The following is a 27,232-nucleotide window of genomic DNA, read 5'->3' on the forward strand; positions in this document are numbered from 1 at the left end:
AGGAGCCCTGCCTCCCAGCCGTGGCCTAGCAACAGAGCCAGGTGGCCTCAGGGGCTCTGCTTGGGAGAGTACAGACCTGGCATCTGCTCCCTGAGGACAGAACATCCCCCCATCCCAATCCCCACCTCCCGCCCCAAAGACAACACAGGACACCTGGGCTCGGATCGGAACCAGGCCTGAGGGGTCCAGGGCACGCAGTTTGGCAGTCCTTGGAGGGCCCAGATGCTACCAGCATTTCCTGCCACATCATGGAACCCAGGATGCGGGAACCAGCAGCGTCACAGAATGAGAGGGCCTGCCTGGGACCCCCTCTGTCTGAGACCCCCTTCCCTGGAAACCAGAAGAACACCAGAGGCCCAGGCAGGTCCTGAGGACAGGATGGGGTGATTCACACCCTTTTATCTCCTTTTTCAGAGGACCTGTTCACTCCCCCCAACCCTAACTCTGAGACTGTTCCCTGCCTATCCATGCCCAGTCTGTTGTGAGTGATCAGAAAACAGGAACTCACAGTTGGCTTGGTGCTTGATGCTCTAGCAATAGAAAGTAGTCTTTGAAAGCAGCAGGATGGTTCAAGGTTGGACACTTGGAAGAACTTCCCTGTGAGGCCAAAACATGGGAACGGAGAGTATGTGATGTCTGTTAGGGATAAATAGCAATAATAGCCTTCAATGTCTATCAAGAATTATTTCTGCGCTCCCAGTTAAGTGCTTTAATGATGTCATCTCATTTAATCTTCACAATAGTCGAAATAAGTGCTATCGTTATCTCCATTTTTATAGATGAGGAAGCTGAGGCTGGAGGTGTCAAGTAGTCTGCCCAGGGTCACAGCTGTGAATGGCTGAGCCACATAAATCTGTATCTTTTCCTCTTTCCAATAACTCTATATCCTCCAGACAAAATGATTAAGGCCCAGAGAAGAGGCTTTACTTTGTGTCAATGATGCAGGCAGGAAATAAGAAAACGCCCAATTTTCCCAGACCCCGCCCCCCAGAGCCTGATTTCCACATCTATATCTCATGGGGTTTTTCTAGTATGTCTAGTATGGCCCATCCAGCTCTGACATTCTGGAAGAATGGCTGTCTAATGCCTACTGGGAGTGAATGAGATTGGGTTTTTATTTTTGTAAGGCACAGGCTAGAAGCTCTTGGGTGGGAGCAGGCACCGGGTCTTCTCTTGAATCCCACAGTGGTTGGCAAAAGGCTGGGAGTCAGGGCCAAGGGCTCTACTCCACCCCAGTGTCCTTGGCTGTCGGTGTAGGGGCTGTTACCTCCATCAGTCAGTTCCTTCCCCTTTTGAAGTTTTGCCTTCCTCATCTGTCACCTGTGGGACAGCTGGGTCATCTCTCAGATGTCCTGTCTTCCTCAACTCTGAAAACGTCTGTGATTTCTAGATGCTTAGTTGCACATGTGAGGAATTCTGGCCCTCCCTCCTGGGGTCTTGGGTTGATGGGGGAAGGAATCTGGGATTGGGAGGTCCCCTAAACATGGAACCCCTTTGTGTGCCCAGCAATGGCTGGGGGTGGGGGGGAGTAACCTTCACTATTTGCTGTCTTCGGGGGCAATGAGAGGGGCAGCTGGGGGCAGGAGAGAGAACCAAGGTTGGTGTCCCTGGGGTCCAAGACTATTGATTTGGCTTTCTGGGGTTTGTCAGGCCCAAAAGGAGGGTATGGATAGCTCCTGGAGTCTTGGCTGCAGCTGTGTGGAACAGAACCATCTTTGACCTGGGAGTCTGAGCTGGAATTTCTGGCCACTAGGAAATTGTAGGTAATAACCTACAGATGCCTTTTTTTCCCTTCCATTTCTAATTAGAACGTTCAATTCAAGGAAATCTGTTCTCCACCAGAACAGTCTTCATGGATGTTTGCTTGGGGAATTTCCTTATCTGTTTCTCAGCCGGAAAAGATGTGGGTGGAGGTGAATGTGTGTGTGTATGTGTGTGTGTGAGGCTCTGTGTGAGTTCAAGGGGATGGGGTCTGTGTGTCTGTTGTGCATGCGTTGGGGGAAGAGTTGAGACGGTGCTTTGTCCTTATGGGTGCTAGCTGCCTGCTGTTCTGTGGAAGGTGGAGGTGTGGCTGGGTGTGAGCTGTGCAGTATAAAAAGTCAGTTAAGTGGATTTTTTGGGGTGGGAGTAGAATCCTTGACTGCAAAGCCTGGCTCACCGGAGAGCTGCATGCTCAATGCAGGGGAGGGCAGGAGGCTGCTGCAGGCCCAGGGATTTTGCCCTCCTGCCCACCTTGCCCCTGCAGGGTAGGGGCGGGAGCCATACTGTGTGAAGCTTTGGCTTCTGCATCTCTGTGTGGGAGGTGTGTTTGTGTGCCTGCTGTATGCATGTGGGGTGGTGGTGGTGGTGGAGGTGATTAGGTGTGGAGATGTGTGCAACGAAATCTCTGTGCCAGAACCCCCCCACACCCCGTGTTTCCATTCCAGACCTTTAAAATACTTGGGAGAAGGACCCCTTCTCCTCCCCCTCAGAACTGAACAGCTCCAGTTCTGTAGAGAAAAGAGAACTCGGGTTCTCCTGATCTGGACTGTCCAGAGGAAGCAGAGGGGCTGAATAAGCCAAGAGTGCCCTAGGAGCAAAGGGGTTGGGGAGTGGGGAAGGGATTCCTTCCTACCCATTGAGGTGCCCGGACAAGGGAAAGATGGGGGACCGGTGAAGGAACAGCTGCGAGAGAGGGATGATCAGAGGCTGAAAGGGCTGTTTCTTCTCCTGCGGGGCTGAGTTAAGTGGGGAGGGTCACTGGGTCTCGCCCCCCACCCAGGGCAGAAATCCTAGAGCTTTCTACCCCAGCTGTGTGCGAGCTCCGGGGATGGCGATCAGGGAATTGCCAGAGGGGCGGATCCAGGCTCCACGCTGGCAAAAATACCATCCCTGGTTTTCCGACGCACCAGCCGCTTTCCCCGGACCGCCACAGTGTCGAGTCCCCAGCTGACGCCCTCGAGCCGCCACCCAGCGGAAAACGCGGCGTGGATTTCCTCGCCTTTTGGAACGGAGTCAAATCTCCGCGGCCCTGCCGGGTGCGGTGCGGCTGCCGTCAGGGGCGACCAGCCGGGCTGAGCGCGCAGTGCGGCCAGACCCGCAGGCTCCAGGAGTCCAGCGGCAGCGCCCTCCCCGCAGGGGTTGCGGGAGGGGTGCGCGGGGCGGCGGCGGAGCCCTCGGGGCGGCTCCGGGCGGCGGCGGGCGCGGGCTGCAGTGCGGCGCGCGGCCGGTAGCGGGCAGCAGCGGGCACGGGCGGCGGCGGCGGAGCTCAGAGCGGGCGGGCGGGCGGCGCCGGCGGTGCCCGGGGCGCGCTCACACACACACATACACACGCCCTCGTACACACTCACACACGCTCCGGCGCGCACACGCGGCGCGCAGGCCGGAGGGAGGCGGCTCGGCGCGGCTCGGCGGCGGCGGCAGCGTGCTCGGCGGGCGGGCGGGAGGGCTGGCGGGCGGCCCCCGCTCCCCGGCTCCGCGGCTCCGTGCAGCCCGCGCGGCCCCAGCCCTCGGACCCGCCCCCGGGGGTCGCCCGGCCCCATGTCCTGCAGCCGCGGCGGAGCAGCGCGCGGCCGCGGGCGGCTCTGAGGAGCCCGGAGGGAGCCGGAGACGAGGGGACCATGTACCGGGACCCGGAGGCGGCCAGCCCAGGTAAGCGCGGCCCCGCGCGGGCTGGGGCGCCCCGCACCGGCGGGCAGGACGGCGGCAGCGCCGGGCGCCGTCTCGGAGCCCCAGCCCGGGGTTGCAGCCCGCCGGAGTCGCACGGGCACCCTCGTAGGGTCACCCCAGCGCAGGGTGGGATGCGGGCCTGAGCGGCAGCGGCTCGGACTCCGGCCCCCGCAGTCCGGGCACTGCCAGGTTTATGCCCGGCGCCGGCTTCGCAGTGTCCCCGCAAGGACCTCCCCCACCTCCCCACCCCCAGCAGCCCAAGGACAACGTGTGTGGCGGAGCGAGGAGCCGCTGCCCCCGCGGGAGCCGGGCAGTGCCCTCGGAGGCACCCCTGGCCCCAGCATCACTAGTGCCCCGTGGGTGCCAGCCCAGGGGAGACCCCGTGGCGATGATCCCGGGCAGCTTTTGGCCAAGGTTGTGGGCACAGAGGAGCGGAGTGGCATTGGTGGTGCCAACTGTGAATTGCAAGGGTGCCAGGGGACAAGCGGGAATCTGTTGCAGCAGCAGGGCAAGAGGGGCTTCTGGAGAGGGGAGGCAGGGGCGTGGAGGCGGGGGTCAGGGCTTCCTGAAGGGAAAGGAGCAGAGGTTGGTGAGAATGGAGGTGGCAGGGGAATGTTCTGCCAGGCTTGGGGAGGGAGGAAGCTAAGAACCCCAAACTCACTCCAGTCTTGTTGGGGACAGAGGGGGAGGGTCGTTCTCCTTTGCATTTCTCCCCAGCCCCGGGAGTGTCCTGAGAGCCCACGTCTGCTTGGCATCCTAGGAGCCTAAGCTGAGGAGGAATCGTTCCTCCTTCCATTGGAAATTACTCTGCCATTTCCTCCTTGGCTCCTGATGCCTCCTCTCCCAGTGCCCACCTGTAGGCAGGCCCCCTGCAGCTCCTACCCAGACTCAGTCCCCAGTGCCCACCTGGGGTGCCCACCCCAGACCCAGCACCCCCAGTCTGCCAGCTTTAGCCTCGGGGTCACCATCCCTGGGTTTCTCTCTGATGCTGAAAGCATGACACTCCAGCCTGAGGACCTGCTCCCAGAAGAGCCACTGGGCTCACTGCTGCTGACCTCCCGGGGGACAGGGATGCTGGGGCAAGGGGGACAGCTCCTAAGACCCTCCACCCAAGGGCCCTGGAGTGCCCTCAGCTATTGAGGGCAGCCCAGTGGGCGCGGGCTTTGCCGGCTCTTGGCCAGCAACACATTTGCGTTTTCCCCTCTAGGGGCAGCCTCAGCCTGTCCCTGCCCCTTGGAGAGTCGGCTCCCACCCTGATCAATTCATTTCAGCCAGAGTTGCTTGAGGACATCCTACCAGGCGCCAGTCATGGCACTCACTCAGCACTTGGGTATAAGGCTGGAGGGGCCTCTGTCCCCCTCTCTGGAGCCCTACCTCCCCTTCTCTGAATTGTTCTCTAGGTGAAGGCAGATGTGGCATTGCCTTTGGAGACCCCTTCCCTCATCTGTCAGGATGCAGATCAGCTATCCTGGCATCTTCTTCCAAGAGGCTGCCAGCTTCCAGCATTTAGACCAAAGGGAGGGGGTCCTCTCTTGCTTGGACCACCCTCTCAGAAGCCAACAACTTAATTCAGAGACCAGATCTGGGGTATAAGGATAGAGGGGGATGCAGTGAGGACTTTCCCCTCCTCTTCCCTGTTAGGCGGGTGGTCTGGAGCCCTGGCCTCATCCCCTCTCCCCCTATCCTCTTCCCACCCACGTTTGGGCACCATGACATCACCGCTCCTCCAAGCACCTCTGCCCTCTCGACGAGGCCAACAACATGCTTGGCATCCTCTGGGCAAGGGGCCCGGAACCCAATGCTACCCCGGGCGTGCCGGCTGCGCCTAGACCTTTCCTCTTCTCCCTCCTCGAATGGACCTGCCTGTCTGGATGGGGGCCTGTCCTGCCCACCCCGCAGGGCAGCTGGGACTGGGAAAGGGTCTGGCCTGGGGTTTGCTGCTCTCTGGTGTGAGCACCTGGCTGGGTGGGGTCAGAAGTAGGTTGAGAGAAGACCGAGTCTGCTTTCTCTCCCTGTCTAAGGGGTCAGAGGCCTGGCTTCTGTGCCCCCTAGCATCCCTACCCACCTCCTGTGACCCCCACAGCTCCAGGCTAGACTTCCCCACCCCCAGCTCACCCCAGGCCACCCAAGCCTCCCTCTCCAAGCCAGGGCCCTGGGTCTCCGTTTCTGCCCCCTGCCCCCCACCATCATCTTTGGCTGGCCCCAGGTGGGAGTGGGATATGCAAATTAATCGCTGTTTGACTCCGGCCAGGTGGGGCCTTCCTCCCCATCTGGTCCCCCAGGAGCAAGTGCCCTTTATATCTCAATCCTTAATCCCACTCCCAGAAACCAGCAGCCCAGTCCTTTCTCTTTTACCTCCAGTCCTTTCCTGTTCCCTCACACCCCACACTGGCTCCTGGGGCTCCCCGCGGTAACCCCAACCCCCACCCCACCCCACTCACTCTACAGGTCCCACAGGCACAGCCTCTTCCCCTCCTTGGCCCCTGGCCCCAGGGCACTTCACTCCCTCATCTATTATGGATGAAGCAAGGGACTGCGGGAAAAGGCCTGCAGTGAAGAACGCAGACCAGCCCTCTCCCACCCCCCCTCACCCCCACCCCCAGAGGCTCCTGCTCCGAACTGCCCTGCCCCCACCCCCAGCCATGCCTGCACCCTCCCTCCAGCCCCTCCCATCATCCTTAACCTGCCTCCCCCGCTTCACCCTCTGTTCACCCCTAAGCTGGCCTGGCCAGGCCTCCCTACATCCCCCACGGAGCCGCCTGTCGCCGGGCCGGGCAGAGCCTCAGCAGGCCTGCAGGGGTCAGCGTTGCGGTGGGCAGGCAGGACGGCAGGCAGCGAGGGAGGGAGGGAGGGAGAGGTGACCTTGCTGTGAGCCAGTGAGCAAGGCCGGGGAGGGGGAGGCTGGGCCGGTGCAGCAGCCCTGGGAGACGGGTCAGGGCCTGGTGGCTGTCTGCCCTGCCCCAGCCCTCTGTGAGCCACCCTCCTGGGGGTGACAGAGCCTGGCGCTTCAGTGCATCCCACCTGTTAGTAGGCTCTAACCCCGTGCAGCCACTCTGCCAGTCAGGTCATTCCTGGGGCTGGGGGGTGGCCGATGGGTGCACCTTGCATGGGGGCAGGGGCGCTTGAGTTTGAAGTCAGGGTGGGCCACTGTGGGTTTCCACTGTTAAGGCCGAAGGATCCATGAAACTGTCCAGGCCGACCCTCCACCCACCGGGCACTAGTTAGGGCAGAAGCTGACCGATAGGGGGTAGGAGGATGGCTGCAAGGGCAGGTGAGGGCTGTGCAGCCCACACATTTCCTGCCCCCCCTTTCCCCCCAGCCCTGTCTGCATGGTCCCCCCCCCCCCCCCCCCCCCGACCTGCATCCTGGGCTTGGGGCAGAATCTGGGACTGAACAGCAAATGGTGTCCCAGCAGGCCACTGGTGGGCAGGAGAGATCAGGACAGAAGGGGAATGGTTTCTGTGGGGCTTGGGCCAGGGTAGCCTGCACCCCCAAGCTATAGTGTTACCATGGAGATGGGCACCTCTTGGCCCTGCTTCATGCTGTTCGGTGGCCTGTGGAGACACCTCGTCCAACAAACCGGGTGCTCAAGGACTGGATAGTGGGGGGGGGGGGGTGAGGAGGACACCCCCAAAGGCCCTCCTCACTGGGGGTGGGGGCTAGAGTTGGCTGGATTGGGGCAGGGACATACAGGTGAGGGGGCAGCTGGAAGGCAGGGGACAGGTGAATGTCAGGTGAGCAAGGACAGACCCTGGAGAGCTGGGCCCTGCCCCTGGCTGACCCTAAGCTCAGGCCTAAGGGGCACTGAAGGTGACAAAGAACAGAAATGGGGACCGTCCCCTTCTTGCCCCTTCCAGCTCTGCTGCTGTAAGTGTCCAGAGGGAGGAGGCAGAGGAGGTGGGGATTGTTTCCGTCCTCTCCCACCCCTCCCACCCACCCCTTGTTTTCTCAGGGACTTTGACTCCTTATTGAATTTGATGGACCGTTTTCAATAACTTCTTCCCCCAGGGGAGTGCGACCGGGAGCAGCAGGGAGAGTAGCTGGTGAGGGGGGGCACGTGGGGGTAGGGGTGGGAGGCCCCACCCTGAGCAGAGGACTCGCAGCTGGCATGGGAGCCTCTCAGAGGCACCAAGGCCTCCCAGGTGGGTGTGGGCAGCTCTGCCTGGAGCCGGCCACACAGCCCCCCCACCCCTGCACTGTGGGCAGTGGCCTGCAGGCGGCACATGTGGCCAGGGAGGTCAGCCCTCTCTGTCCGGCCAGTCACTGGTCTGGCCAGGTGCCGGAGCCAACCCGTGCCAGGCCCAGCCCGGGTGCCCGCCTGGCTGGCCAGGGAACCCCAGCTGGTGGTGCCAGGTGACTTGTTCCAGTTGCATGCCCACGGAGGTCCCTGACCTTCCAGGTGGCAGGGGCAGCCCTGCAGAGCCCCATCCAACTTGTTTCTGGAGGGCAGGGCTTTGGTCTCACCCAGCAGAATTCCCCCGGGGGCTGGACCGGAGTTGGCAGACAGCAGGGAACCTGTGGAAGGGGCTGGACGGCGCCCAGAGCCTGCGCCTGGAATTCTGGACCCAGTGGGTTGGAAGGCAGGCTGGCGCAGCCGGCCTGCTCTGGGGAGGGGGGATGGTGGTGGTGCTCGGCAGCTTCCACCGGGAAGGGCCTCTAAGAAAGGTGTGCCGCTTGCCGGGCTGGGACCGCGCGCTCGGATGGTGAGCTGGGATGTTTGGGGAACGGCTGTATTCCCGTGATTGAGGGCGCAGGGCTATAGCCCGGGCTGAGGGGAGGGTGGGGCCAGTGGGGAGAGGCCCCGGGCCTCTGCGTGTCTGTGTGCGCGCACACACGTGTGTCCCTGTGCGTAGGCGTGTGTCCCTTCGTGCGCGTGCCGGGCGGGGTGGGCGCGCGGGCAGGGCGCGCGGGCGGGAGCTGGACGGCAGTAAGAGCTGCGCTCCCGTGAGCGCAGGGCGCCTGTAAACAGCGGCTAATGAGCGTATCTGTAGCGAGGTGCATCGAGGTGCGCGGGGAGCTGTGACCGAAAGAGTTCGGGTGTGTGGGGGGCGCCTCCAGCAGCCCTGCACCCAGCCAGGCAGGGCCCGGGCCCTCCAGGGACACCCTGCCTGCCCCTGCCACGCCCTCCCACCTGCTGGCTTTGCCGCCTCCGAGGCCTCCCTCTGCTGGGAGCCGGGCCTCACCTGCCTGGGTGACGAGCCCAGGTGTGTGTGTGGGGTGGGGGAGCGGTTTGTGGGTGCCTCTGTGTGTACAGATACCGGCCTTCCCACCACTGTGGGTGGGTCTGTCAGCATGTGAGTGTGTGTGCACGCACACGTGTGTGGGTCCAACTGGGTCTAACTGGCCTTGTTTGCATATTGGTGACTTTGATTCTGTGTGTTGTTGTACCTCCCCCCACCCCACCTCGAAGTCCCAAAGGGAGGACAGGGCCCTGTTGAGGTGATGAGCCTGAAGGTGACAGAACCCAAGGGTGCTAGTGGAATTGGCATGTGCTGCTGTCCCCAACCCTTCAGCCCTTCCCAGGAGTGCAATTGACTGGGGACTTCTGGGGCTGGATTGGGAATAAAGGGCTTGGGGGCGGGGTGTGCCACTTTGGCCCCTGGGGGAGACAGGAGGGAGACACCTGAGCCCCAGCCCCAGTGAGCTCCATGATTGCCAATTGTATCAGGGAAAGGGGAGCCCCCAGGAGACCCAGGAATAGGAAGGGGTTGCTGGGCCCCAACCCTGGTCCTCACAGCGGGGGGCCGTGTGTTGTGTGCCTGGCCCGCAGTCGGGGTGGGGTGGTGTGAGGTGTGGGAGGCCGCGAGGGGCACCTGTGTGAGGCCCTGGGCAAGAAAAGCAGAGGAGGGAACTGCGTGGCGAATGTGTCCAATTAAATTATTTCAAACCCTGCCATGGCAGCTGCTCCCGGCGGGGCCCTGGGAACAAATTGGATACGTCTCATTACCACGGGGTGGTGTCCGCGGGCCCGAGAGCAGCGGCCGGCACGGCCAGCACACGGCTCGCCCTCTCCCGCTCTGCCCAACCTGAGCCCACTCCGCCACCTCGAGCTTTTGCTCACCCAGTGCCCCACGGGTTCCCTGAGTGCTCCAGGCCCAGATATTGGGACTCCCTGCTTACTTCTTTGCCATCTCTGACCCCCAGTCCCTGGCAGCCCCAGGAGCCCTCTGGGTCCTCACTTTCTTTCTCCAGGAACAGAAGTCTGTCCCTCTAGAGCCAAACTCTGTCCCTCTAGTTCCTGGCTGAGACACTTGCAAGCGACTCCACGACTCTGGCCTCAGTTTCCTCCTCTGTTAAATGGGTGTGATGATTCTTTTCTCCCAGGGTGCTTGGGAGGAGGAGTAGAGATAACGCGGGAAAAGAACGTAGCAGAGAGCCCAGCACGTAGTAAACACTCAGCCACCAGCAGCTGTTGTCAACATTATCCTGCACGAATGATTGACATGTGGGATGAGGGTTCCGGAAGCTCCGAGAAAGACATGCCTGTTTCAGCCTTGGTGGGGGAGGAGTCGGGGAGGGCTTCACTGAGGCGGTGTTGGTTAATTACCATCAGGATATCAAACGTGAATTGAGCGCTCACTAGGGTGCCGTTCTGAGCCCCCACCTGCCCGAGCTCATCCACCCTCAGAACCACCCCAGGAAGTGGGCACCTGCAGTTAGAGGTCGGTCTGGGATTCCGGCCCCACCATGGACCCAGGAGCATGAGCCTTGGGTCCAGGGCCTGGGGTCTTGAAGGAAGAATAAGAGCTTGCCCTGTGAACAAGCAGAGGTGAGGCATCCAATGTGGTGAGGACGGCACTTTCAGTGTCCTTGGGATCTGACAGGTCTTGGCCAGTGGAGACGGTGGTGAAGGCTCAAACACTGCTGGAGGGCAGCCCTTTGGGGGAAGTACGTTGGGAAGGGCCTGGCATTCCGAAATAGGAAAACTATTATTATTATTATTATTATTATTACTATTATTACTATTATTATTATTATTATTATGGCAGTGGTGAGCCTGGATGGCTTTTGAGCAGTTCTCTATAAGGAAGTTAAACTCCATGGCATTGTGGAAGGTGGAAAGCCTAGAGGCTGGCTGGTATCTGGAGCTGGAGTCCATCCGTTAACATACCCATCCCTACCCCTGTCCAGCCCCTCCTCAGTCTCTTACCTGCACTGGATTGAGTCCAAAGCACCCCACACCTAGAGGTCTGCAGAGTCAAGCTGGACTGGGGCAGTCAGGGGGCACAGCTGTGTGCAGGTGGGCATGGATGAGCACCCCAAGGGGCTTACCTTGGAAGCCGGGTTATCAGAGAAGGCCTCTCGGAGAGGGACGGCAGGGCCAGGCTGCCCAGGATAGAGGTGGGCAAGCTCAGGGCCCAGGGCCCAGCAGACCCAGCTAAAATGCTTCTGCAGGTGGGTTCTGTACCCCAACTGCTGTGGCGGGCATCAGGGCCAGGCCCTGGGGGAGCCACCCAGCTTACACTCCAGCTGCCAGGCCTGAGCTCCAGAGCCCCACCGGAGCCAACCTGTCTCCACGGCAACGAGGCGGGCCACCCCCCTCTCCGTGCCCACGGCCCCTGGCACAGGGTCCCGTTCACAGCAGGGCCTGGGTACGTCTTCCCACGTCCCTCGGGGGTTGTCCCAGGGCAAACGCCCTCACACCGAGGTGCTGGCAGCAAACACGCATGTTGGCATTTGGGTCTGTGTGCTCACACGGTGGGTATGTGTGCCCCGTGGCAGGAAGCAGGGAGGTGAGGATGAAACATGTTGCCTTATCTTGGGGGTCATCAGGTAGGCACCAAAGAGATGACCTCTAGACTGCTGCCTCGGGAGCTCAACCCAGAGGAGTGGCAAGGAGAAATTGCAAGTTGGGGAAAGCAACAGGGGAGAATCTTCTAGCACTGCCTGGTGGGTCAGCCGATTGCCTGGTGCTTTACGTACGTTCAATCTCTTTTAATCTTCACAGTGACACTGCAAGGGAGATAGTAATATCACCATTATTACAGATGAGGAAACTGAGGCTCAGAGAGGTGCAGTGGCATGCTCAGGTTGCCCAGCAGGGCAAGGATGAGGTTTCAAGGCTGCTTCACTCCAAAGCCCAGGTTTTACCAGGAGGCAACCTTGCCCAGCATCTCTCTAATCCCACCAGGATCTGAGCCACCCGTCTCTCACCCCGTGACACGGAAGGGAGCACTGGGCATTGGCATTGGCCGCAGAACTAGACTCAGATGGGGTCCCCAGGACCTCCTTCAGTGCTTGGGGTGTCACTTAAAGCCTTCATTCTTGGGTCCCCGTGGTACAGCCTGATTTCCACCCTGCCTCTGCTCCCACTTTACAGGCTGGATGGAGGGATCCTCTCACTCAAGGGGAGGCTCCGAGGAGAAGGGGGTGAACCCCTCACTCCCTGCTTGGCACCTGCCAGCCCTGGAGGAGTCTGATGAATCGGTTGTGTGCCCCCCCCCACCCCAAACCCCATTCCTCCCTCTCCAGCCCCCGCCTGGTTGGGGAGGTGCGAAGGGAGCGATTTCACAGCCTGTCAGCTGAGGCCTAAAAATACTCAGAACTCCGAGATGCTTGGGCAGGGGGAGGAGAAAGCAGGAACCAGGAATGGGGAGGGGCGTGGGGGGGACTTGATAACTTGGCCAGAGGAGCCCTCACAGGCCCACAGTCCTGCGTGGGAGTGATGGCAGTCCCTCTGTCCCCAGGCACCCCCCGACTGGCCCCATATCTGGCAATGACAAAGAGGGGCCTGAGTCTCTAGGGTCTTCAGAACTCAGCTCAGATGCTCAGACCTTTGGGGGGTGGGGCTTGATCTCAGACAGGAGCTGTGGACCCCCAGCCCCCCAGAGTCTCTGGTCAGTGCCTCTGCCCCCTTCCCACCCACGGGCTGGCTGGCATCTTTGGGCCGCGGGAGCCAGGCTGGGCCTCTGCCGGCTTCCTTCCTGGAGTAGGAAGTGGCCCACTTCTGTTGGGAGGAGGCGCGAGGAAGGCAGCGTGGATGGGGGTGCAGGCAGGTGCATGATGTGACGTGCGAGCCACCCAGGCACTGGGGGTGGGGGTGTAGAAGAGAAGGGGTGTGGTGGCCCACGTCCCTCCCACGTGGCTGTGCTCCGTGGTGCGTGCGTGTGTGTGCACGCGCATAGACCTCCTGCCGTCAGCCCACAGATCTCGGTGCTGGGTTGCTTGTGGAGATGTATGATCGAGCAGGGCTCTTGCAGGTAGAAATCGAGTGAAAGCACAGGAGCAGGTATAGAAGCATGTGCAAGCACGTCTTTTCATGCAGACACTTGACTGCATGTATGCTTCCTGTGTGGAAGCATGCTGTTACGTGTGCCCACACGGGCACGTGGACGGACCTCTCCTGGGCACCAACTGGGGGCTAAAAGGGTCTGGAAGGAAATAATGCAGACTGGCAGTTAAGAGCACAGGAAATGGGGTTCAAGTCTCACATCTACCATACACCAAATAGCTTCATGGCCTTGGGCAAGTAACTTAACCTTTCAGTGCTTATTTCCCCATCTGCAAAGTGGACAAAAGAATAGCACCTACTGCAAGTTTTCGGGAGAATTCAAGGAGCCAATATATGTTAACCACCTAGAACCGTGCCTGGCACAGGGTTAGCACCATGTAGGTATTATCTCCTATTGTCTGGTCCCATCCTTTGATGGTACAGGTGGCAGAACCAATGCCCAGAGAGGGCAAGTAACTTGCCCAAAGTCACACAGTAAATTAGTGGCAGTGCCAGGACTAGTACCAGACTTCCAGTGCCTCAAGCTAGGGTTTGCTCTGAGTCTAGGATCTCATGGTACTGCCCCATCACTTTTGGGCCACAAGAAGTCCCCCAGACACAGGGCTGCAGCCTCACTGGTGTCTGGGGCTTAGGGTTGGACTGGGATCTTGGGAGCCTGAGGACTCAGGCATCCCCAGGTAATGTCTGGGGTGGAGGGGTCCAGAACCATGCCACTGACTAGCTCTGTGGACTTGGCCAAGTCACTCGACCCTCCTGGGTCTCAGTTTCTTCCCTGTAATGGGGATGACAATAATGTACACTTTATAGGGTTGCTGTGGGGACTAAATGAGATCCTGCGTGTAATGCCTGCAGTGGCTGGTACACTGTAACTAGAAGTGCTCGATAATGTTAGCTGCAATTATAACTGATGCAGAACCCTCCCATCCAGCTCTCTGTAAATGGTGACTTTCTTTGCTTTCCTTGCAGCCCTTGGCTACCCTCACTCCCTCCCACATGCCACCGCACACTCCACAGGACTTCGACTGATCAGGGACTGACTGGCTGGCAGCCAAGGCTGTCTTGGTCTTCTGGTGTTGTCCTTTGCCCAGAAGGGAACAGGACCCTCCACTGGGACTTAGCCCCTGAGCCCTCTGCATCTCACCCCATCACCCACTTGCTGTGTGACCTTAGGCAAGCACCATTCCCTCTCTGGGCCTTGATCCTGTCCCTGGAAGGTGGAGAGCCTGGACCACACAGTCACCGAGCCTCCTGGACATGTTGCTGTGTGTCCCAGGAGGGTCCCTGGCTTGGCACATTGGAGGGGGCGGCTGTTGGCAGGAAGGGTGAGTGGAGCATCTGGGGCTTGAGCTAGCTGGCGGCCTGCCCTCATGTCTGCCCACACCTGTGGCTGCCTAGAAGGGTGTGCAGGCCCGGCTGGCTGGGCACTGACATTGGGGGAGGCTCAAGGACAGTGACGTAGAGATGCCCTTCTTGGGGCCCTGGGAGCTGCCACTCCAGCCATCCTCCCCCGCTCTCCTCCCCCTTCTCCCTGGGGATTTCCATCAGCAGTTCCTCCTTTCTCCCTGTCCTTCCTCTCTCCTTTCCCTTCCTGGAGTCCCCCAACATCTCTCCCTCTCTCTGCCTCTTCCAGTTCTGTCATCCTGACCATTTTCTGGGGTGTCGTCTCCCTTCTTCACCCTCTGCAGAAAGGAGATTTCTCCCCCTTACCCCCGTTTCTCTGGTTCCTGAGATTCCTCCTGACTTTCTCCTTCCCTCGATGTGTCCCCGTTTCTCTGGATCTTTCTGGCTCCCTTGCTGCTCTGGAAGTCTGTCTCTTGCTCTCTCTGCATGGGCATGTGCAGGCTCATTCCAGCTTCTTGTAGCCTGGGTCTCTCCCATTTCAGAGTCCCTCCCTCCTGGTATCCCCACCTCCCTTCTTCCAGTTCCTTGCAGCAACTTGCTCTTCGACTAGCCCCCCTGCCCTCAAAAGTTTCCTGGCCTCCTTCAGACGATGGGGCTCTGACTCACGCAGCCTCTGTGGCTGGCACTGCTACCGGGACCTCAACAACCCCCCCCCCACCTCTGAGAGTTGAGAAAGAGGGTCAGCCCAGGGCCCAGGGACTGGCAGTCTTGCTTCCTAATTAGCAGGAGGTAATTGCCTGAAAAAAAATTTCATTTGGAATGAGACTCTAAACCTCTGAGTTAGAGCTGAGCCAGCTGACGGTCCCTGGGGAACAGGAGGGGGGAATGTAGCCCAGGTCAGGGCCTCAGGAGATGAGCGCCCCTAGGATCCCCTTCTCCTACCCAGCTCACCCCCAAGATCCCAATCCGCCCATCTTCATTTGAGTCTTGGCTCCACTACCCACTGTGTGACTTGGGGGCAAGCCACTCATTCCTTTGAGCCTTAGTTTTCTCTTCTCTAAAATCAGAAGAGGACTGCCCCTGCCCACCTCACCCCTCAGCGTCACAAGGGTGCACTGGTCAGCGGCTGGGAAAGCACTTCGCAGGCTGTAAAGTGTTGTGGGAGTGTGAGGTGTTCCTGTCATCCTCCGTGCTGTAATGTGAGGGTGATAGAAGGGTGGGGTGGTCTTGGAGAAGCCTAAGGGCAACAAGGCCTTTTAGAACATGGACAGATCATGAAGTGGATACCACTGAGCTGCAAAATTGAGGGCAGATGGATGTGATTTCCCATGCCAGTCTCAACAGTTGCCTGCAGTGCCACCCCTGAGCTGTTGCTTCACCTCTCTGAACCCCACTTTACTCATCTGTAGGATGCTGAGCCTGATGCTCCCAGGGATTGTAAGGTTAAATGAAACAATGTTTGCAGAGCTCTTAGCACAATGCTCGACATATAGTAAGTGCTCATTAAATGGTATTAGTTATTATCTACTGTGAGTACAAACTGTTATCCTTCTCCATCACCTAGATCCAGAGAGACTGGCTTTCGGTGTTGTCTTCAGGTGGTTTTATTTGTTTTGCCTTTTGTTTCTGGAAGGAGGGGGATTTCTCACACACTGGGTCCTGAGAGGCTGATATCAGCCAGAGGAACAGGAGAGGGCTGCAGCTGTGGCCTTCTCCCCTGACTCTCCATTTATTCCTAAGGAGGGGCTGTAGGCAAAGGTTTTATTTGGGTGGGTGGGTGTGGGATCCCTGCCCTGGGGGAGGCATTTTACAGGTCTTTGTGTTCATCTCATTGGGACTGGCCCTGCAGCAGGAGGCAAGATCGATGTTTGTTTAGACAAGCCTAAGCCATTCACCTTGGAGAAAGGATCAGGAATTTTTGCCTGGTCCAGGTCTGACCAGCTGGGTTGAGCTTGTGCAGTGACCCTGGCATCATGGAGCTCCAAGGCAGCCATGGCTGTCCGACAGACTGCAGCGTGCAAGCTCAGAGTGCCAGATTGCCCTGGGATGGGTGAGCAAGCTGTGAGAGCCAGACCGTCTGCTGCTCCTTCCCCACTCTCTGGGCGCCACCACTGGGGACCACCTCCTGGTCCTCGCATCGGAGACCCTCTGCGTTCCAGCTCCGGGGCACAGTGCCCGTGGGGGCCGCCAGAAGGCAGTGCGGCGGGCTCCCCTTGCAGGAATGGGGTGTGGCATTTACATTAGCGGTGAGGCTTCTTTTGTCCCGAGTCGGACTGCCGGCTGGGGTCCTGAGCATCTGAAGACCTAACCCGCAGAAAGAGGACTCGAGATTGGCTGGTTGCTGCCGCGGCTTCAGCTTGGCACTGATTAGGGAGTAGTTGGCAGAGGAAGGTGCACTTCTGAAAAGGTTCCCGCGGCTTGGATCCCGCTCTCCAGGGGCAGTGCAAAGGGCAGCCCGAAAAGAGGGCGTAGCCCGGGACTGAGTTCCGTTTCAGCACCAGGGACAGAGGTACCACAGGCTCTGGTGCCGGTTTCAGCACCGTGGACAGAGCTCGGAGGGTCGGGGCGGAGTGCTCAGTGGCTCCTTCCTATTCATGGTGCAAATGATATCCCAGAAAATGGTAGAAGGGCACCTTCGAAAGGGATTCTCAGGCATGCTGTAGTCTAGTACGGACGCTCAGGACCAGAGAGTTGGGTGAGTTGCCTAAGGCCACACAGCCAGTGGGTGGAAGAATGGGATTCAGAGCCCCTCTCTTTCCGTGACTTGTCTCTGTCCGTCTCCTCCTTAAATATCTCCAGGAGCTACTTCACATTACATCGTATCCTCAAGAGTCCTTGAGCTGGTAAAGATTAAGCCCAGGTCAAGGACCTGAATCCTAGAATGGAAGATTCCTACCCTCGGTGGCCTTCGTGGCTCCAAGCCTCAGGTCGGAAGATGTCTGAGCAGGACCAGGGGCCCTGGCTGTAAATAAGCCTATGACTTGGGGAGGTAGAGTTGAGTCATCAGCACAGAAACTCTTAAGTGCTCTGAGATCCTCGAATGAAACATAGCGCACTGTTTCTTTGCGGCCCGTGTATTATTAATAACAGTAAGATACTGAGTTAGGCCAAGGCACAACAATGTATTATTCATAAGAGTAACTGGTGGTTGAGGCCTGCACTTAATCATCACATGCCCCTGATCCTGCCCCCACTCTGCTCTCCTGGTGGAGAGATCCTCCATCTGCACACCTCCTTTCCTGGGCTCCTGCTGCTCTGATGGACATGATCATTTTCAGGGCTGCCCAGGGGGCTCATCAGCTTTGGGATCAGGGTAGGTGGGAAGGGCAGCAGGTTCCTGACTGGACACCCTTCAGCCTGAACTCCCCACTCAGAGCTGGCACCTGGCCCTGTCCATCCTGAATGGCTTTGACCCTGATAACTGCCAGGCAGAGCAACATTCTGGGGTCTGCAGATGGCCTGTCTCCCCCTACCCCTCCTTTGAAGCCACCCACTGAAGCCTGATGCACCAGGCCAGTGGAAACCAAGGGATAGAGGGAGGTGGGTGCGGCTGTAGGGTCACTGGGCAGAGGACACTCCATCACCTCCATTAACTGTGATAATGGCTACAAAACCCTCGGTAAACTGTGGAGCACTTTGTAAAGTGTTCTGTGCTATACAAACACGAGGGATTATTACCAAGGCCATGCCCTCTGCTGGTAGAGAGAAACCACAGGTAGAGAAGACGTAGGCATGGCCCCCATGGCTCACCAGGCCTCGTTCCCTGATGAGAAGTCAGAGTGCTTGCGGATCCCGACATATCCCTGTCCAATTTCTTGCTGGAACAGCTCCTGGCCCATCCGGATAATACTTCATTCGCTGTTTACTCACTTGGCATCTCCTCTGAATTCTAAACCATCTGTAACCAGCCAGCCTCTGCGGCCCCTGTCAGCGCTCTCTCCCTGGCTCACTCCCATATTATCTGTTTTTATTACAGTCAAGGTTGAAGAGGCTTGCTCCTGCTAAGCCCCTATTTTCGGCTACTTGTAACTTTCCAAAACAGTTCCCCTCGGGCTTCCTCTTTCTCCAACCTTGTTCCTGCTCCAGGTGAGGCTGGTGGGGTTGTGGGCACTTCCACTGCTTCCTGAAGGACACTCAGAGAGAATGTCCAGAGGGTGTAGGGCAGGGCGAAGGCCCAACTTTCCTGGGAAATGAGCGTGGGGTTTTCTTTTCCCTCTTTTTGCTTTTTTTTACTGCTCTCTGCCCATCTCATTTTCTTTTTCCTACAGCAAGGAATAACCTGTCCCCTTACTCGAGGTGGGTGGTCCAGAGGGGGAGGTTTTGGGTGGAGTGAGAGCAGGGAATTCAGCATGATTATAAGGCCCAGAGCTCCACCTGGCTATCTGGGGTTGGTTTTCTATTCTTTTCTTCCCAATCCTGCTTCTTTCTGCCTTTCTTCTTGTGTTGGGGTGGGGATGTGAAATAGGCACCAAAAATGTCCCCCAACAGCCCTGGGGCTTGGTAGGCTCCACCCACTTGTAAAGGTCCCTCTACCATCCCCCATTCCCATCTGCGCAGCATGCACAACCTGCAGGGCTGCTTCCTATGGAAACCTGTGACTCCAGCTTTCACGGTTTGCCACCTTGAACGTCATCCCACAGCCACCAAAGGATGGGGATGGGGCACCTCTGGGGTGTGATGGTAGTGCAGAATCAGGTGGGAGGAGAAGGGATCAGGAGGGGAACAGGCTGGCAGACTTAGCCCCAACCACCCCCAACATCACTCTGCTTTATCTCTGGAGTAGAGGCTGCACCCAAGTCAGCACCAGAGACCTGGGCAAATTCTCAGGCCACCCCACCCTCCTCTTTTTCCTGCTCCCAACCCCAGCCTGTTCTGGGACCTTTAGGTGGGGTGAGCCTCAGTCCACTGAGGGTGCTTGACCACGGCCATGGGCTGGGCCAGCAGAACTGGGGAAGGAGCACTGGGAAACCGTGTATGTATGGCTGGGGGACGTGTGTGTGCTCATGTGCACGTGAGAGAGAGAAAAAGAGAGACAGACAGAGAAGGGTCTTTGGAAAGCGTGAGGGTAACTCAGGCATGGCTCCCAGTTGGCAAAAATCTTGAGAAAGTTGGAGCCCCTTTCCTGGCTGTTCTTTATTTTACATTCACTCAGTTTCTGTCTTCTCCCCTCCATCCTTGCAGTGAGTTATTTCAAGGGCTCCGCTCTCCTAAGGTGGAACTGGAGTGAGAGCCACAGAGTTTGAGGTCTTACAGACCCCAGGTCCAATCCTGGCTTCACCTCTCCTCTGCTGTGTGCTCTTGGGCAAGTATTTAACTGTTCTGAGCCTCAGTTTCCTTCTTTGTAAAATGGCCAGAAGAGTATTTCTCTTTGAAGGGGTGCTTAGGGCTGTGACATGATTCAATGCTGAGTGTACATTAGCTACTATTACTAAGGGCTCTTGGTGAGTAGATCAGTGGCTGGGATCTGGGGACTTCCAAAAAAGCCTGTAGGTTAGGAGGGTGTGGGGTGATGGGACAGCTCTGGAAGGCCTGGCTATGGTGTGTGTGTGTGTGTGCAAGCGAGCATGTTTTTATCTGAGAGTATAATAGCAAGTAATTTCTAGGAGAAAGAGGCTAGGTGTACAGATTTCCAGCCGGTTTGGTCGCTGCTCTGTACCCTCAGCTAGAGGCTGAGGGAGACCCAAAGCCATGGAGAGAGAGGATCTCACTCCATTGGTTCTGTTAGGGGAAACAGGGCTACCCCCATGAAAAGGGGGTTGCATAGACAGCCACCCTAATTTGAGTCCAGAGAAGGAAGAGACAGCTGTGACTGTCATCAGGGAAGGCTTCCTGGAGGAGGTGGGCTTACCTGGGGCCTTGAATAATTTTGTGTTTTTTTGTTTGTTTTGTTTTGTTTTTTTAGCACTTACTTATCTAGCCTCTCCTATGTTCTGGGCTTTGGGCTACAGAGATGACTCATCTGGAATCTTGGTCCTCCAGGTGATCCCAAAGCGGGAGAGACATAGGAAGAGCTCATTATTAACCCACAATGATGAATTGCCATAGTTACAGGGGAGGCATAAAGGATTTGGGAGGAAATGAGGACCACCTTTGTCTTAGGGGCCTTGAAGTAGAGAATGAAAGAAGGGACATTCCAGGCAGAGAAAACAGCTTGTTCAAAGCCTCATGGTTGGCCTGCTAGAGGGAAGGAGGAAAGTTGGGGGTGGCTGGGTAGTGCTGCGTAGCCCGTTACAGGATGCCCTCGCGGCCCTCAGCTCAGAGAGAAGCAGCTGTATCATGGTGGTAAAGTACAGGCTCCAGTTGCTTTAATTTTCCATGCCTCTGTTTATTCCTCTGTGAATTGGAGATAATAGTAGCACAAGGCAGTGGAGAGCACATGAGAGGATGCATGTAAGATTCCAGGTACAGTGTCTGTGACATTGGGCATGCTCCATGAATGTTAACTATTATTTGACCCTGATCGCACCCCATCAGAGGCAGTCAGGGTGACTGCTGTCATTGGAAGTTGTGAAAATGGCCAGGGGTACAGCTGGGATTTGAACCTGGGTCATCTGCCTCTAAATTCAGTGCCTTCCCCACTGCTCTGCCTCAGAAGCACAGACAGAATTTGAGGAGACAAGAGACAGACATGGAAGAGTATTCTAGGCCAGAGGACATACGTAAAAACCTTGAGCCCCCTGGAGGGCCGAGTGGGCTGGGCGTGTGCCCATGGCCGTGGGTATGCCTGGCTGTGGGTGTCTGTGCTGAGGGAGTGTCCATGGCCTCGGTGTGTGTGTGTGAGTGTGTGTGTGTGAGCCGTGGGTTTCTGTGCCTGGGGGAGTCTCCGTGGCCTGTGTGTATGTGTGTGTGTGTGTGTGTGTGTGTGTGTGTGTGAGCTGTGGATGTCTGTGCCACAGGTAATTCTCCATCTCTGTGTATATATGCCTGTGTGTGTGTGTGTGTGTGTGTGAGTGTGAGCCATCAGTGTGTGTGTGCCTGGGGTGAGTCTCTGTGGCCTGTGTGAGTTATGGGTGTGTGTCCCAGCTCCTCCTCTGGCTCCCTTCCCACTCTCCTCTGGGTGACTGGTGAGCTTGCCCTCAGAAGTCCATTCCCTCTCCGGCAGCTCCCCAGGGCATCCCAGCAGCTAGTGGCCCTGTTTGATCCCGTTCATCCATAAATCATGGCTCATTGAGGAAATGAGAGGGAGCTGGGGGTGGGGGCAGAGCCTTGGCAAGAGCTGGGGTCAGGCCTGCAGCTCCCACCTGAGGCTCAGCCCGGCTTCCAGCTGCGGCCCTCCACACCCCCCATGCCTCAGCCCTCCCCCTTCTGTGCCATGGGCTGATACCTGCTCTCGGTCAAGCCCTGGCCAGGACCCAGGACATGGAGTTAGGGGTGCACAGAGATGAGTAAGACATGACCTCTGACCTCTGTTGTCCAATGGGGAAAACTAGATGTGTTTACAGTTCAGTATTTCATCAACACCTTTTGAATGCCAACTCCGTGACCCAAATATCTTTAATACAGGGCTTGGCACGGTAATGCTATGATAATTGCTTGTATTATTGCCTCCTTATTCTGTGTCAGGCACTGTGCTGAGTACATTGTATGTGCTAATTCCTTTAAAGCTCACAGTAGTCCTATGAGGCCTGTATTAGTATTAGCTCCTGTTTACAGAGGGGGAAACCAAGGCATGCAGAGATTAGCTCACATAGCTTGGAAGTACTGGAGCCAGGATTTGTTCCCAGGAATTGCTCTGTGCTTGCTCACTATACTCCAAAAGAAAGATGCAGGCACAGTGTGATGGGAGCTTGGGGGCAGGAGAAATTAATTCCCTCTGGGGAAATTAGGAAGGCTTCATGGAGGAGGTGCTATTGAGCTGGGTCTGGAAAACTCAGGAGTTTCTCAGGTAAAGATGGGCCTGAGGAAAGAAGAGAGGTGGTCCTGGTGTCTGTATGTGTGTGTAAAGGAGAGAGGCTCCCAAAATTCCAGCTGTCTTCTTCCATCTTGTTTGGGAACAAGTGAGATAACAGGCAGGCATTTAAGGTTCAACAAATATTTACTGAGCACTTCCAGTGTGTCAGGCACCAAGCTTGTCACTGAGGATACTTGAATGAGCAAAAGCAGATAAAACCTCTGCCCTCTGTGACATTCATTGGGTATGCTCAATGGAGACTGGAGCCTGGTATACAGCAGGCACTTAACGAATAGTAGTCTGTACAAATATCCTTATTTCCAGAAGGCTGGCATTCCTCCCCACTCATTCTTTCATCGAGTATTCATTGACCACCTGCTGTAAGCCAGGCTCTGTCCGTGGTGCTGATAATATAACTGTGAACAAGAGACCAGGCCCTGCCCTCATGGAGCTGCCATTCCAGAGAAGAAGGCTGTGTGTGGGCATCTTGTCAGCTTCCTCACACACAGGCTTTTCCCTGAGGTCTCCTTGGGGATGGCATGGTCAGGAGCACAGGCTCTGCCTACAGAAACCGGCATAGCACACAGGACTCAGTTGGCTCCTCCTGAGTCCGGAGCTCTAATCAGCCACACACCAGCCACAGGCCTGCACAGAGGGGCAGAGACATGTCTGAGCCTGTCTCTGCCCAGCTCCTGGCACACCCTGCCCCCCAGGACTCCCAATGTCAGCTGTCTGCCCTTGTCTTTGTTTCACCCCCTTGGGACCGAGGCTGACCCCTCTTCCCAAGGATAGGCTGTGGAATTCAGCCCTGTCAAAAGGCTGATGAGGGCTGCAATATTTTCTTTCTCCAAATATTAATGTGCTGACAATAAGGGGACTTGAAACCATGCATGTCATCTGAGGAAGGGTTGGAAGGGCTGGAAGGGCTTTGCCTGGAAAAGACTTGAAGGGGACACGAGAGCTGTCAGCAAGGATTTGGAGGCCTGTCATGTGGTGGAGGGAGCCAGCTTGTTCCCAGCAGTTCTGGAGGGCAGGCTTAGGACTCCAGGGGAAGGTTGTAGGGAGACAAGGCATGGCAGCCCTCCTTAACGATGCCTGTCCGTGGAGAAGCTGCCTTCTGTCACTGAGAGCTGCCCCAAGGGGAGGGGTGGGGTGGGGTGTGCATCCATGGGGCCTGATGGCATGACTTCTGAGGTCTCTTCTGGCCCAAGACACAGTGACTCCATGATCTGGGAAGGGTTTCACTCTGGCTGACAGGCGAGAACACACTCGTACCCCTTGATTGCAACATGACTTGAGGGCGTGCTGGCTGAGGACATCATGTCACTTTTATTCACAACATCAATGCAATTTGTAATGGCAAGCATTTGTTTCACCGTAGCTTCAAGGGCTGTCCAAGGGATATTGAGGGGCTGGGAGATCCTGGGTAGGGGATGGATCAGCTGCCGAGAAGATGACAGCACCCACCCCTGCTGCAGAGGACCCTTGGGTCACCGAGTCCAAGGAGGTTCAGACCTTTCTCAGCAATACATTTCTTTCTTCAAACAGAATTTTATGCAAAAGTCCAAGATGTGAAGCAGAGGGTAATGCAGTTGCTGTGGTTAAAGAGGGCTTGGTGGGGGGGGGGGGTATCACAGCCTGAGAGATTCCTGGGAACCCTAGGGGTTCCAGAGAGCACACTTTGAAAACTACTGTCCATCTCTGCAGTGGGTGTGGTGTCAAGGCAATGAGTTGAGCTCTGAGCCAGCCTGCTTGGGCTCAAATCCTGGCTCCACCACATACCAGCAGGATGACTTTGGGCAAGGCACTTGACCCCTCATACCTCAGTTTCACCATCTGTAATGTTGTTACTGCAGCTAGAGCATCTGGAACACCTGCTCTTCATCAGAGCGAGGAAGGGTCAGCTATTCCACAGGTGAAGGCCCTGAGGTCCCAAGAGGTTGGGTGCCTAGTCCACACACAGCCACACAGTTGGTCAGTGACTAGATTCCAAGCCCAGTGCTTATTTTGCTGTGTCCACAGAATTCTAGATGCTTAAGATGATTGTTCCCTCTCTGTGACAGTTTAGTGTGTGTCTACTGGTGTCTGAGCAGCTTTCTGTCCCTAGGGGCTCTCCAACCAACAGCAGAGATTGAGGAGCATTTTTTTTGGGGGGGGTGGGGGGTGGGTTTCAGTGAGGTGACTCTTTAGAGAATTGCACCTGACCAAGAGGTGGTATGGCAGGATGGGAAGGGCACCAGGGCAAAGGAACTCACATGGAGCCTGGCAGTGACCTCCAACTGACCACCTGCCGCAGCTGCTGGATCTTGAGTTTGCTCACATCACCTCTCCTCCTGCCCCTCCCCTGCTTAAAAACTTTCCATGGCTCCTATGGCCGCAGCCTGACAGACAAGCCCCACTCTCATTCCCAGCTTGGTCTCCACCACTTCATTCCTCATCCCCACAGCCACTGTACTTCTTCCCACCTCCTTACCTTTGCTCTAGCTGTTCCCTCTGCCCAGATGTCCTACTCTCCCCCCTCCTCCACTTCCCAGGCCACATTGAACGTCACCTCCTCAGGGAAGCCTTCCCAGATAGCTCCCTAGCCTAGAAAGGTCAATCACATCTTCATTGATGCTACCACAGCCCTTTGTTTAAACATGTGATAAAACTAACACCAATAACCATTATGCCAGTGACAACCCATGAGGTAGGCATCACTTTATAAAGGAGAAAATGGAGACATTGTGTGGCTAAGTCATCTGTCCCAGTCCACACAGCCTTGAAGAGGTCTTTGGAGTCTGGAGTCCCAGCCTTGGAGTCCTGGCCTTTGCTGGTTCTGGGGAGCCTTCACGCTAGGAGATGATTAGCTAAATTCTTGTCCATCTTCCCCATTTGAGGGGCAGTTTCTTGCAGGCAAGGCCTGTTTCCCCTGTGCTTCATACTAGATTCATAAGAGATGGCAGTTAAAGAAAGCTCAGCACAAGAATGGAATTTGCTTTCCTTTTAAAGCAAGGTCAACTAAGGAAGGTGTAGGGGTCATCTGCTTTCCCAACCTGCACAGCACCCAGTGGGATGGACGCAGGGTCCTTGGGGTCCCTGGAGAAGTGCAGGCTCCATGCCAGGACAGCACACTTGCTCATACTTCGCCTGAGCCTCGGGGCCCTCTTGGCGTGCCCTGCGGAATATTCTGGCTGTTACAGGGGCTGTGCCTTCCCTTTCCCTGGGAAGCCTGGCCAAGAGCTTTGCCAAATGGGAACCCTCCAGCTATGCAGAGCTCCACTTCTTAGCCTGGGGTGGCAGTGGGCTGTGGCACCTGTCAGTTGTCCAGGTCAGAGCTCATGGGTGCCATGAGCCCTGAGGATGACAGTGAACTGGGTGCAGGGGCTTCCTGGAGGCTAAGGCTTGGGACCTGGTACCAGAGAAGCCAAGGTGGCCTGGTGGGTGGACAGGTGGGGGCCGGGTGAGGGTGGCTTTCCCTGCAGCTGGGAGGCTTCGGAAGTCGGGAAGGGAGAGGTGGGTCCCCAGCAGGATTTTAGGGACAGTGGGCGGGGGACTGGCTGCCTGGGGTACTGAAGCCGTGGTGGGAGGGAGCCCAAAGCGCCCCAAGAGCATGGGGGCCTGTGGCAAAGCAAGAGGCCAGGGAGAGAAGGGTGGCTGATGCTAAAACTGCAGGAACGAGGATCAGACAAATATGGTCAGCTCTTAATTACCATCAGCAGCACTGAGGAGCCCACACAAGCTCATCTGTAAACAAGCAGCGACCCATTTGCAGTGCACATGCAATCTGTAACCTTCTCATTCCCCCACGTGATAAGTTTTGGTCAAAGTTTTGCATTCCTTACACTTGGCTTGGGCTCATATTTACAACCACCTGTGAGGACAGCAGGGGATCCTCACTGTATGGGAGAGAAAACTGAGTGGTTATTGGACTTGTGCAAAGTGATGCCATGAGGAAGAGGTGGGATGTGGGGAGAAACATGGGATTCTCCTCCCAGAGCAGGACTCATCTTTCATGAGGAGAGGCATAGTCAGGGGTTCCAGAGATTTCCCCTTTGGCTGCACACACGGCCACTGAGTCTTGGCCAAATACTTAAGAGGGTCAATTCATGCCCGTGGGGCAGATGGCTTCAGGGGGACTGTAGGAACCAGTAATTATCCTTTTGGATAATTGGCCAAATTTGGCTAGAGCTCTGGCTCAGTTTGTGTGTGGGTGGATGGGTGGGGGTGGAGGTGGGAGTGGAGGAGCGCTGGGCCATGCAGAAAGATACATGAAGGCCTGGCTGAGCCATGGGGCACAATTCCTCCCCATTTTACAGATGAGGAAACTGAGGCCCAGAGAGGGGAAGGGACTTCTCAAGGTCACCCAGCAAGGCAGATTTGGGAGAAGCTGGGGCTCAGAGCTCCCAGGCAGTACTCTGCTCTTCCCCCAACTCTGTGGTCCTGGCATCAGACAGAGGGGCAGAGTGGCTGCCTTGGGGGGACTCTGGGGTGAGGGAGGGTGGCTGGCCCTGGCCAATGAGGGTCTGACCTGTGCGTGTCCTCCCCAGGGGCGCCCACCCGCGACGTCCTGCTGGTCTCTGCCATCATCACCATCAGCCTTAGCGTCACTGTCGTCCTCTGCGGCCTGTGCCACTGGTGTCAGCGTAAACTGGTGAGGCTCCAGGGGACCCCTGGGGGCGCCGGGGCCTGCACCCCACTCCCCAACCTCCACGGGCTCATGAACGACCCAACAGGACACCCAGAACCTAAGGACAGACATGCGTGGACAGACATGGATCTCACAGGCATTCACACTCGCAGCTACACACACGCACCCCCACCTTCCGCATAAAGAACCGCAGGCACACACGCGCGGGCTGAAACCGGAGGTCCCCTCGGACCCCAGCGCCGGGCGCCGCCCCCTCCGCCCCTCCCCACCATGGAGGACGGGGCGTGGCCGAGTCGGGTCTCCTGGCCAATGAGGAGGCGCCGCCCGCCCCGCCCCTCCGCCCCTCTGCCTCCACGGAGGACGGGGCGTGGTCGAGCCGGGTCTCCTGGCCAATGAGGAGGCGCCGCCCGCCCCGCCCCTCCGCCCCTCTGCCTCCACGGAGGACGGGGCGTGGTCGAGCCGGGTCTCCTGGCCAATGAGGAGGCGCCGC

General features: G+C 57.4%; 1 protein-coding gene across 7 annotated transcripts in view; it reads left to right on the top strand.

Moving 5' to 3' along the window:
* Positions 1 to 3,466: 3,466 nt before the first annotated feature.
* SYT7 (synaptotagmin 7) overlaps positions 3,467 to 27,232 on the top strand; it is a 56,646-nt gene continuing 32,880 nt past the window's right edge. For all 7 annotated transcript variants that reach the window (XM_037839354.1, XM_037839355.1, XM_037839357.1 and 4 more), the window contains exons 1-2: positions 3,467 to 3,630; positions 26,642 to 26,745. In XM_037839354.1, the coding sequence (XP_037695282.1) occupies positions 3,600 to 3,630; positions 26,642 to 26,745 (135 nt within the window). In that variant the 5' untranslated portion in view covers positions 3,467 to 3,599. The remainder of the gene's footprint in view (positions 3,631 to 26,641; positions 26,746 to 27,232) is intronic.

Source organism: Choloepus didactylus, chromosome 6 (assembly GCF_015220235.1).
Source record: "Choloepus didactylus isolate mChoDid1 chromosome 6, mChoDid1.pri, whole genome shotgun sequence".
Classification (NCBI taxonomy): Eukaryota; Metazoa; Chordata; class Mammalia; order Pilosa; family Megalonychidae; genus Choloepus; species Choloepus didactylus.